Source organism: Ambystoma mexicanum, chromosome 5q (genome assembly GCF_040938575.1).
Source record: "Ambystoma mexicanum isolate Mex_15411 chromosome 5q, UKY_AmexF1_1, whole genome shotgun sequence".
Taxonomy (NCBI): domain Eukaryota; kingdom Metazoa; phylum Chordata; class Amphibia; order Caudata; family Ambystomatidae; genus Ambystoma; species Ambystoma mexicanum.
The window spans coordinates 234,392,282-234,405,189 of record NC_090933.1 but is presented as its reverse complement, the minus strand read 5'-3'; the positions used below and the strand labels follow the sequence as shown (position 1 = coordinate 234,405,189).

General features: G+C 45.2%; 1 protein-coding gene across 6 annotated transcripts in view; it reads left to right on the top strand.

Moving 5' to 3' along the window:
* Positions 1–12,908, top strand: part of ZNF516 (zinc finger protein 516) — a 440,923-nt gene that overhangs the window by 270,832 nt on the left and 157,183 nt on the right. For all 6 annotated transcript variants that reach the window (XM_069620741.1, XM_069620746.1, XM_069620745.1 and 3 more), the window contains one exon: positions 7,281–9,333. In XM_069620741.1, coding sequence (XP_069476842.1) covers positions 7,506–9,333 — 1,828 coding nt within the window. In that variant the 5' untranslated portion in view covers positions 7,281–7,505. The remainder of the gene's footprint in view (positions 1–7,280; positions 9,334–12,908) is intronic.

Sequence of the window (12,908 nt, the reverse complement as noted above, 5' to 3'; positions counted from 1 at the left end):
TACCAGAGAACCACCCTGGGGAACGCCCACCACCGCCGCAGACACTCCTTTTCACTTAATCTCGTCACCGAGGGGCTGGAAATCTACCCTTTGGTCCAGGACCCATTCATATGTCCTTGGCAGTTCTGTGTCCCAACATTCTCTGTGCGCCTAGGATTTGAGTCTGACACTGGAGAGATGGGGTCTGCTCTTATAAGACCCTAAACTGGCCATATGTCTTTCACTATTAACATTATTAACATATGGGCATATTGTTTGTACTCATACCTATACATGATTGTATACTGCACTACCTGTTTTCTGTAAATCGCCTTCCTTTACTGTGTATGTTCCCCTTCATACACTATGGAGCAACTGGTTTGTGATTTTGCGATGTGCAAAACAACCATAAAATAAAACAATAAAAAAGAAAAAAAAGAAATGGCCTCAAAATCTGTATAAGTGACGAAAGGACGCCCACTATTGGCTCCACCAAAAAAAAGAAACAGGTGGTGGCTGGAAGGTTTAGAATCAATCTTAACCTCTGGCATTGCTCTGGGCAACCCTCCAGACCATCGTTCTTCGCCTGCTAAGCCATTATAGAAGGGGAAAGACCATATGCAAATCAGGCTTGGTTCCACCCCAAAAGGGACAGTCCTGCCCAAACTGCTTGGTCACATCTCTTCTGCACGAGACCACAAGCATTCCCAGGCATGTTTCGACCTTCGCTCCTTGGCATACAGAATCTATGTTGGGGTGTTGCACATCCAAGGAGCAGTGGGGCTCCCCCAAACAGAGACCCGAGCAGTTTGGTTGCCTGCATTCAACGCTATGGGATGTCACAGGAGATGTCTTTGTGTGTTCTCATGCCCAGAATATTTCACAGTGGTGCGTGATGAGCAGCAGCTGCTGTGTCATGACGCCTCAAAGATACACAGGGACGAAGAGTCGTATTAATGAAGGAGTTTTGCCTAACGGTGAATGGTGTGACAAATGCAGTGCCGATAGAATGTCAGAGTGAATCTCTGCTTGTTTTACCATTATCTTTGGGTGGTGGCAATTTCATTCACGTTGGATTCCAGGTGTCATTTTCGAATGTTACCAGAATACGGAGCAACTCGGCCAGGCCAAGTGTGACCCTTTTCAACTATTGGCAAGGGCAGGCGGAGTTCATGTTTTAGTTGCTGAACAGTTTTGTTGCAGCGACATGGTCCACCGGTCGCAAAGAGTGCGATGGTGTAAAAGTCCTTTCCCTGTCTCCGCTTTAGCTCTTGCCATCTCACAGCAGCGCCCTCACACACTGCGGAAGCAGATGTGTTGCGCGTCTTGGGCTGCGTACTGTGCAGAAGGATAATGGCCTGGAGGCGGGTGCGGGGGTTGTAAGCGGGCACACGGGTAACACAGCGCAGCCAATAATCAAGCCTAGATGCATTATAGAGTCCGTCGGGGTGTAGCAGATGAGTAAGGATGGCCATCCTCAAATGCGACTTGTGGGGCCCTCACACTTTTTTAGCACGATTCTCCCAGGGGACTGATTTTTGGCATGGTTCAGTTTCAGGTTGAACTTGCAGCAAGTTTATAGATCTCTCGCTTTCATTCCTTCTCCAACCAGGATCCTCAGATCTTTGGTCGAACCTCAGACTGATTCTTTGAGTTAGTTCAGCCAATCATAGCCCTCTCTGGCTGATTTGTCGAGTTCGTTCAGAGAATCAGATTCCTCAAATCTCCCTCAGGAAGATTGAGGTGCTATGAACAGGCCACACGCACTACATGTCCCTCTGGGTGTTTTACTAAGCTGTGAAGGACATGCAAAGGTTGTTATGTGCGTTTTGACGTCTTTTAGGATTAATTTGTGGACTTTGCTGTTTGTTTTGTGTAGTTTGATGCAGTTTGCAGAGTTTGTTGTCTCTTTGTCTGCCCCTGTGTTTGCTTACTATATGTTCAGTGTATTTGTTAGTTTTCCCTGATAAGAAACACACGCAAAAACCCTCTGCCCTTTTTTCTTCAAAGTCATGCAAGCACGTATTGCACACATTTCCCGGTGCCTCCAAGCCACGCAGTGTTGATTCCAAACAAATTGTGGGTGGCTTGGAGAGGCATTTAGTGCAGCACCCCCTCTTGCTATCCATGGGGGAAGGAATGAGGCCGTCTTGGGGAAATGAATCTTATCAAGCAGTTACCTTCTTTGCTCAGGTGTTCGAGCATTGAAAGAGGCAAGACAGGCATTGCAGTTAGGCCCGGACCACATGTTGTACCCTTGTGCTTGGGTGCAAAGAAGGATTGACACTGCATGGGGACGATGGACCGGGGGACCCTGCCTTGGCTTCCCCCCTTTTCCTGCCAAGTCCAGGATTTCTCCAGCAATGACGAGTGTTCCTGGGAGCATGACTGCAGCTCTGTTTTAAGAGGCCGCTTTCAGTTATAGATATTTACTAGATGATCAAGGTCGGTGTTAAAGCATTTTCCTGGATCCTGCTGTAGCCTCAGCCAGGCCAGCGCTTGGAGGACTTACTCCCCCATCTGGTGCCCAGGGACACTTTCTGATGTTACGGGTTTTATTGTGCAATGGTTGCACATCCATCTTTCAGAAGAGCATGTTGATAGTAAGTGAGCAAGAGAGATTTTCAGCAAACATTAAACCGCTACCCTACCAACTTTTCTAAATGTCTGCGGCATGTCTCATGGGGACAGACGAAAAATGAATAGACCAGAAGACAGTAGAAAGCTCAGGGAAGGAAGAGGGTGATGCAAGTGGTTGGGGATGTGGTGGCCAGGATTTTTCCAAGCATCCGACCCACATGCCTGTAATTCATACTTGACACCTGTAAGAACGGAAACCTGCAGTCCGCTTCATTTAGCCGATCTATTTCATTCTCAAACGAAGTACTTTAAATCCAGTAGGGTATTGGTTCCTTGACCATTGTTAAAAACTACCCTAGGCAGCCCTACAGATAAGGGGTGTATCTGCCATTTTTATTTCCTAAAAATGGGCAAATGCTCTCACCCTAAAAAATCAAAAACGAGGAGTAAAAATACAAGCCACATAAGGTGCCTGCCCCTTTGCTTTCAGCCACACAGCACCATGGATATGTTTGAATAAGCACATATTGTGCCACAGGAAGAGACTACTATTATTACAGCCTGATCTGAAGAGGTAAACATGTATCTTTTTATATGCATCAATCACTAGGGGCAAACATTTTTGATTTTGATTAACTTTTATTTTTACTCACTGATAAAAATACTCCCATTAGGAATGGGACTTACTTTTTTTTACTCCATAAAAAGTCATCTTACTCCTAACTTTAAACAAAAGGGAGTAAGATACTCCCACTCCAAGATCGTATCCGGGGCACTGACTCCAGGTGTAACCAGTTGGGAGCAAATTTGCATTGTCCTTGTGCACCTCCATTTTTGTAATGGAAAATGTTATACTTCATTACAATCCGCACAAAACGAAATAATGTTGATCTCCTTTGTACATTCATACATGGGACAGCAAGCGCCACATAACCTTAGATCAGTAATGGCCAGGATCCAGGTTGCGCTCATTTCATTGGCAGTAGCCTAACAGCAAGCCAGAACATTTCATTCCCATAATACCAGCAAAAGATGCTGGACCTAAGTATACAATCATTTTAGAGACACCAGATCTTTCCGCTCTATGCCTATGTCACAGGCTATCAGAAGGATTGCAGGTTTCACTGTAGGGTGTATATGCAGCTCTACCCTTATGTAGAACCCATCCTCTCTGTGGAAGGTAGGATTCTATGTGGCTTGGTGATCGCTTACTATCTTTGGGAGGCTGTCATCTTGATGGTATTGTTGTTCTATGATACTTGGGTGCGACGCCCTATGGCCGACAGTCGTTTTTTCGATGGATATTTTGCAGACAAAAATCCATCGAAAAAACTCAAGAAAATATACATGGGGGAAGGGGTGGGTACGAGTATAAAAGGGGTGGGGAGTGGGGTGGGGTTAACAACATTGGGAAACAGGGGGTCTGTTTCGATGACTTTTTCTATGGATTTTTGTCTGTACAAAATCCATCGAAAAAACTACTGTCATTAAAATGAGATAGAATAGATACTTGTGTTTGCCAGTGAGTGTATTTAATTGGTAAGTGTTCCAGATCTACCCAGTGTAGTGTCTGCACTGATGAGCTGATGCCTTTTCTCTCAAGTGGCCGACTTTCACCCACATGCAATTAACTAAGCTCCTTTCCAAAACGTAGCCTGTCATGGCAGCCCCTGCATACCAGTGTTAGAACATAGGGTGTGGCAGGTACTAGTCCCTTTCTCAAACCCAGAGGGTGGTGTTGCAAGCCACGGTGCCACACTGATTCCACTTTCATGCCTTCTCTACCCATAGGGATATTAAGAGGAAACCTATGTGTACTCATTATCTGCTTTGATGATGCCAATGGCCTTTTTCTTCTTCCCCTTTCTCCAAGTCGTAGGCAAATGGCCAGAGAGCACTTGAGCAGGTTCATCTTTGGTTTTTCATGTTTGTTCTTGCACTTGATGGGTTGAGGAGCAGAGAAGCACAGTGGCTTTTCAGATTGGTTTCATTCCACATTAAGGGCAATAGAACCTGTCTGTTTTTCTCTTAGTTTTCCGGGTCTGCTGGGGTGAGTCCTCGATCACCCAGGTGCATACTGGTCTTAGGCGGTAGGTGTCATTGCCAGGCCAGAGATGGAATCCTCTTGTAAGTGTGGTCCATGTCTTTTGTGTCAGATCATCAGCTGATTTCTCCTGGCATTCTGATGGCGGTACTAGTGTGTGACTCCTATTAGGAAATATGAACTCCCTTGACTTAACGTCTCTTTAAAAGGTTCAGAGGGCATATTCTATTTATTTTATTCTTTACAGCGCGGACCTTCCTGAAGTGTAGCAGAGCACTATACAGAATGTGGGTAGCCGACATTTGGGCTGGCATCTTTTAACAGTAGCTCAGTACTGTGAGGTCTGTGCGTCTGTATGTGCATCCATTGGAATTAGTCCTTGGTCTGGTGTTGTTGAAAGAGCCATGTTTTCAGAGATTTACGAAATTGGAGAATTGTGGGGGCATTCCCGAGCTGACACAAGGATAGAGTTCCAGAGCCTGGTTACATGACGAGAGAAGGATTGTTTGCAGGTCCGCTCTTTGCGGATGAGATGTTATTCAATCCAATTGATCGATTTGCTGTGCAAGGAGTGTGTACCACCAGATATGTGGAGCTTATCCACCAGGTACACTGGTGTGTTAATCGTGATTGCTTTTTAGATGATACATGTAGTCTTGAACAGTATCCTGGCTTGGAGTGGAAGCCAATGTAGTTTGCATAGGATGGGGGTAATTCGGTCACATTCCTGTGCTCCCTTAATAAGACGTGCTGCAGCATGGTGGACTGCTTTTAGGGGAGCCAAGTGAGCAGCCATGCACCCTATCAGGAGAGCATTTCCCCCATCAATGTGCAAGATCACAAGGACCTGCACTATGGTCCAGAGTTCCTGTGGTGGGATGAAGGATTTGATTTTTCGCAAGGTAGAGATTCTGAGCCAGGCTATTTGGGCCTTCTTGGCTATGCGTTTCTGGAAGGACAGATTGCTGTCAATGGTGAAGCCTGATAATGTTGCAAAGTCTGAGAGTTGTGGATCCAATCCTTCTAGGCGCATATCAGTGAACCATTGTTGGACAATTTGTTGTTTAGCGGGCAGACCAATGAGGACAAATTCAGTCTAGTATAAGTTTAGTTTGAGGTAGGCAGTCTACATCCAGGACTGAATGATGGCTAGGTAATCGTGGAGACGGGCGATGTCCTGTGCGTTATTTACTCTCATGTACAAGTGAGTATCGGATGCATATTGGTGGATGGCTATCTCTTTTCTCCCTCGGCCTGGTCCAGTGCTTGTTGTTCTTGTAAACTGAGTGGTTGGCCCTGGGTTCCTACCCTCTCTCCTCCTAATACACGTCATTATGTGTTTCTGGGTACACATTTTGCCCTGTCTGTGTCCTCATCCCTTTATTTTGAGATATCTGGAGTATAGCTGATATCTCTGCTGCCTTTTCTTTGCCCTATGAGACCTTGTTCTGGTGAAGCAGCCATTTGAGCCATGCAATCTCTTGTATTTTAGCTGATATAGACTTTCCACGTGATGGGTTCCATTTCTAGCAGTTCATCTGGATTGTGAGCCAAGCATAGTGAGCCCAATAGATTCTATATTATTCGTAAACTGAGATCCTCAGTGGAATGTGAGGTCAGTAAGGCTCTGCCCCCTTTCACAACAAGCATGTGCCCTTCCCTGATATCTAGAGAGGCGTGCCTCCAATGTTGGGAGACAAACCACGTCACCAGAGCCATGACAACATCCAATTAGCTGTTTGGTCACCTCTTTTATGTTTAGCATAGCTACAGTCTGGCATCTCGTAATACTGGCATGGCTAGAATCTGGTATGGCTATGTCTGTGCTCGCTTGAACTGTTTGAAAGGTTGGAGGATGGATGGTAGCCAAACACAAGAGTAAAGGATACACTATTCACCCTTGCTAGTTCTGGTGCTTTTGCAAGAATCTTCTTTTATCCATGCGCACCCACTTTTATTGTCGTAAAAGTGGCTGGTTATTATGTGGCTAGCTAATTGATCTGAAACGGAGGGGGTGAGGTGTGGTGCAGGGGAAATAGTAGGGGGCAGCCAGATCAGATGAGAGGTTAATACTTTGGCTCTCCTCTCCCCACACACCCACCCAACCTTACGCTTAGTATACAATTGGCCTCATTATGAGTTAGGTGGTCATTGGGTGGTGAATCTGCTGAATTTATACCCTCTATTACTGTTACTGCCACCTAGTTCCATGTATTTACTGCAGGATTACAAATGGTGTTAGGGTGGTGTTAATTCCCATGTTTGGAGTCCATCTAACTCCTTGGGGATTTAGGCAGAATTACCACCGGCATTCCATACGCAGATTTAGCCGATTTTTATCAGTAAGATGGAAGGTTTACCTCCAGATTTTTGTTGGGAGAAAATTCTCCACCTTACCAGCAAACTTGTAGAACAGCGGTGCAGTAATGCGGTGGTAACAGATCTTCTGCCTTATTACCACCCTTTGTATCCTTAGCACCGTACTTGTAAGTAATGAGGCCCAATAGCTAGTTCTGCCACTAAGTAGCAAAGCTATCCCAACACTGGCAAGGCACTAAAGAGTTCCTTTATGTGAGCAAACTGTCCCATATTGAATAAAACATTGTGTAAGTAAGTGTATTGCTAAAATGTTTGTTTGTTTTACACATGTCTTGTTCGTTTTGTTTCTGGCATTCAGGTGCTTCCGGCCACCGATGTTGGTGTGAATACTGAACTATTCTAGAAGATGCATGAATGAAATCAAGACGGAATTCCTTGCACTCACAACTATAAAAAACACTCTTCACCCAAGTTATACAAGATGGAGACTTGGTGTGGGACACCTGCATGACCAAACACGGGACCAGGCCCAAAGAAGCCTGAGAAGGTTGCTTTACACTGTCCAGCTGATGTGCGATTAGCGATGGATCACAGTAAAGTGATTGAGATGGATGTGCGGGAGGCCTCGGCAAAGGTAAACAAAAATAATGCCGGTGAAGAAAGATCACAGTGCTTTAGCTGCATCATCTGTGGCAAGAGTTTCCCTTTTCAAAGCTCGCTGTCGCAGCATATGAGGAAGCATACCGGAGACAAGCCATACAAATGCCCTTACTGTGACCATAGGGCTCCGCAGAAGGGCAGCTTAAAGATTCACCTTCGAACTCACCGAACGGGCACATTAAGTCATGGGCCGGAAGTGGAGATGGGAGATGCCCACCTGGGAGAGATTGGTGCCTCGGCGGGTCTCGACGGTTGCACTAGCCCTACAAAGAGTTCCTCGGCCTGCAACAAGATTCTGAATGGGTCGATGCAGATGGAGAACGGCAAGTTCTTGCTACGGAGCATCAAAAAGGAGGTCTTCACCGGGGGCGCATCCGACGACAAGTTTACCACCTACCTGTGTACATTCTGTAAGAGTAAGTTTGACAAGAAGAAAAACCTGGAGCAGCATATTCTGCAGGTGCATAAACCCTACAAATGCCGGCTTTGCAACTATATGACATTAAGGGAAGAGACCCTATTGAACCATATTGAAAAAGATCACATTACAACCACAGCTCCAGCATCTGGTGAAATTTGCAAGCAGAATGGCAAGAGCGAGGCAGCCGTAGGGGAGTATCCTTGTGAAGTTTGTGGTCAGGCGTTTAGCCAATCATGGTTTCTGAAAGCCCACATGAAAAAGCACGGAGGGTCATTTGATCATGGTTGCCATATTTGTGGCCGAAGGTTTAAAGAACCGTGGTTTCTCAAGAACCACATGAAATCTCATGGTCCAAAGATGGGAAGCAAAAACAAACCAAAAACCGACTCTGATCCCGTAGCCACAATCAACAATGTGATTCAGGAAGAAACTCTGATGGCGGGCTTGTGCCTTTACGAAGTTTGCATGAAGTGTGGGAACTTGTTTACAAATCTGGACAGTCTAAAAGCACATAACCTGGTGCACTGCAAAATTGAAGCGAGTAGATCGGAAATCAAAATGGAGGAGGTCAGTGAGGGGCTCCTGAATGGAAACGATGACAGTTTAGACACATCTATGACACAGCAGATTTTCCTACAGTGCCTAAATCTGAGACCACGCGCAGGGTGGGATGATGATACAGATGGACAGACAGGAAAGAGGGTAGCCGAGCTGGACCCAGTCAACAGCTACCAAGCTTGGCAGCTGGCCACCAAAGGAAAAGTAGCAGAGGCAACAGAGTATGTCAAATATGGGGGATGGGATGAAACACTGGCAGATGCGGATGTGACATATGACAAGGACAAAGGAGAATACATATTGGTCACGCAGGAGAAGCGCAAGAGGGAGCAGGACTTGCAAAGCTCCAGTCACCCAAAGAAGCGCACTTGTGCCAGCGGCAACCGCACAGAGAAAAGCATTGGCGCCCAAATGGGAGAAAGCTTTGTGGATTCCCCAAGTGACCTAGAGTTCCGGCCTCCTTCCCGACAGAGTCGTCGATCCTCTCAGACCAAGTCCACTGAGTGCTTTGAATGTGGCAAGGTCTTTCGGACATACCACCAGATGGTCCTCCACTCCCGAGTGCACAGAAAGGCCATCCGAAGCCTTAGTGGGAGTGAGCCGGTGACCCAGCACAACCGATACGAATCTGCCAGCGAGGGAGACTCGTGCTCTGCCAGCAGACCTAGCACACCAGGTTCTGCGTCAGCTCCTGAAGATTCGCTGACCTCTGGGATGGGCGAGGATGGGGGTGATGATAGCTGCGAGGAGGAGGCGCCTCCATTAATATCAGGTAAGTGCACACTTATTGTTGATTTCCTTCTCTCCTTCTCCCTGTGAACATTTGTTGACCCCTTATTCTTGCATTAGGCCCTGGAGAAGCTCGTTTTATTTATGGGTTATTTTCAACCCTCCTGTGCTGTTTACCTCGTCTGTGATAAAATAAATAGCCCTTGTACATTTGTCGCAAAGCTGTCTTTCTTTCCCGACAGGCTCCTCCATGTGGTCCAGTATGGCGTTAACATTCTTGTCTAGTGTACCACAGAGGATGTTCCTGGGGTGCACATCGCTGAACATTCTTATTTAATACTCTACCTTTGTCACTGGTGTCTTGAATAGAGAATGAAAAGCAAGAAATGCAAACTTACCTGTCTGACTTCTTTTAGTCTCCCAAAATAACGTTTACTTTCCTAGCATTAAGCAAAGTGCTAGATGGATTACAGCGAGCTGGGTCAGAGTTGTACTACATTCATGGAAATACATTGTTGTAACCAAACTGCTACTCTAAAAAAGCAAAACTCCAAAAGTTGCACAAGGGCAGTGTTGCATGTTCAGTATGGACCTAAGTGTCTAAGTGTGCAACTGGAATGAACTTTCTTTTACACTAATGTCTGGGTGGTATGGCTGAATCATGGAATGACCTGGTTACTTTTATGCCCCTGGGACACCATGGGCCTCATTACAAGTCAGTCGGTCCGGAAACAACGGTGGCAGTAAATCCGCCGCCACCGTTGTTTCCGGACCGGCTGATTCTGAGTCATGCAGGCGGGAGGTGTCACTCCCACCAGGTATGACCAGGCGGCTGTAACACCACCCGCCTGCAGGCGAACATGGAAACACCGGCTCCGTCATAGACAGAACCAGTGTTTCCATGGTTCCCATCACCATGGATATGCTATAGGACTCCATAGGAAGGGGGATTTACAAAATTCCGCCTCCGGAATTAGTGGGTCACCGGGGTTGTAATGCCCGGGTGATTCCGGCAATCACAGAGGTGGAATGGTATTACCGGTCCGACAGCAGCCTGGGTTTTTTTTGGCACGGCTACCGCCGGACTCATAATGAAGCCCCATGTCTCCATACCTGCATTTTCTTTTTACAGGACGTTGATGGACCAATTTGTTAATTTGAATTTATGTAAGGAAATACGGTTCAAGAATGGTATTTGTTTGTTAAATGAAAGCTCAGGACTAGAAAAGTCATGTGCCAGTGACACGGAGTGATCTGGTTACTGCTGGAGTATTCTACAATTTACTGCTTTTACTTGCGGTTCGTTCCTATGCCATTATAAATGAACAGTACAATAAATAAAATACATTTCCTGTGATGGACTTTAGATGCTTAGTACCAAAGACCTATCCAGAGGTTTCTGCCCCAGAAGACCTGTCCCTTTCTAAGAAAGGCCGAGGTGATATGCTTCAATTTTTTGTTTACATTGCTGGAAGCCTCTTGCTACTACACTAACTTAACCGCTCTCCATCAGTCCACTTTCAAAGGCTTTCACAAGCATAATAAAGGATGGACGTTCTTTAATTCCACTGGTTACTTTATCAAGTGGCCTCAAGGTCACTACGTCACCCTCACAGAAACAACTAACTATCGCTATAGTACTTTGTCTCTCCTGTGCTCTAGCACCTTGTAGCATCTTTTTTGCTAGATGGAATCACCAATAGTGATCTTAGACCCAAATAACCAGACAGACTTAAAGAATATGGAAAAGTACTACTTTATTATTAGCATAAAATAAAGTAGGGCAATCTGGCAGACAACAAGCTGTAGTCCACACACTCGCACCCACATTTGATTATACAAAGGTTTAATATCTCGATATGCGTCATTTATGATGTCATCCTACGTGGACAACTGTAAAACCTTTTGAATGGAGGGATTGGTTAAGGGAACTTATGTACCTATATTTCATGTAAGAATTAACAATAAACTGGATGACCCTTATCGGGTGAGCACGCCTTTCACCACTTCTTAATACGTATAATACAGATTAAGCAAAATAGTGGCAGTGTATTGGCCTATGCAACATTGTACAGCATGTTGCTACATAGACCCTCTGATTGGTTGGCATGCTTTCCCAAATATAGACGTTCAGCTCGTTAGCAGCACTTAAGCAAACTGGGCCCCAGGTGCCTACAGTAACGTCAGACTACTCCCCACTTTCCCAGTTAGTCTGTCATCTCTCATCGGCCCAGCCCTAAGACAGCACTTCTCCTTTGTAGTTGACCTTGTAGCCTGTTCTTTATTCTGGGACTTTTAAGGGAGGGTAGGTACACCATTATCTTCATCTAGAGCTTAATGAATAGCCCTTGTTTTTTACTTCTGAATCACATGTGAGGAGACCACAAATGTATCCATTTCGACCTTCTATTTATTGCTGTTTGATTCAATTGTGCTGGGTGTCATTAATCCTCTCGGCCTCTAGATACTTGCTCACTCCACCTTGTTTAGGCTTTACGCATCCTTAATTGTCCAATACTTGGCCCTTGCAGATGTTTTCTTTTTTACTTAATCTGAGAGAAATATGTCTTACGTTCATGTTATATCCTTTTGACTCCCCTTGTACCATGCAATTATTCCTCAAAATAGCATCCTTGATCCCAGTCCAATAGACTCCTCTTAATTACAAATGCAAATCTGTTTTTCCAGCGTCTCCTACCTCTGCAGCCTGGTCTTTCCTTGAGGTAGCTTGATTGATTTCAACATGATCCCGACGGACATTTTTCCATCATGGCCGCCCTAGCAGCATTATGTTTTCTTCTGTAGCAAGCCACTATATGTCTCATCTACCTTGTGTTTCTGCGTATATACACTTATTAGTTAGCAGGTTACTTTATCTTTGCATCCATGATTTCTTCATTGTCAATTACATGTTTTTCTTTTTACATCCTTATTCTTTAAGTATTTGCATATCGTTTCAGTACGTCTCAGTATCTTTCCTTCATGACATCACTCTGCCCTTGCCAGATTTCACTTATAGCTCAATGATGTCCAATGGTGTGTGCCGAAATCCTTCCAACCTCTCAGTGCAAGGGTACATTGATACGGTTGTCTGAGTGCATATCGTCTCATGAACTCGATGTGGTATTGCGATGATACCTGGTGTCGCACAAAGGGCTCTTCTCCTGCTATTCCAGTATGATGGATGTGAGGGGGCGGGAGCTATGGATCACCTCTCCATCTGCTCCTCTATACTCCCGCGGTAGCGCTGGTGTGCCGCTTATCTAGGCAGAGGGATAGAGGAGATGTTAGCTCTAATCTATCAGTCTAACTTCTAAATCTTTTGAGTATCAGTTGAAATTAACTATACCCTATCTGTACAGAAACTTAGGCACAACAAGCATAAAAAGCCTTCACCATAACATCAAGGCTAATGACACTGGGGGAGGTACTGTATAATTGTATTACTCCCACTTATGTGATTGTTGAAACACAGAGATATACATGTTATATGCTAAAAATATAAATTCTTGTTTTGCCATACACTTATTGCATAGATGTCCAAAGAGTTCAAGGTATGAACCCTGGACTTAGTTGGTCGACTGGTTTCAGCGGGTTAAGTTTATTTACGACCGCTTT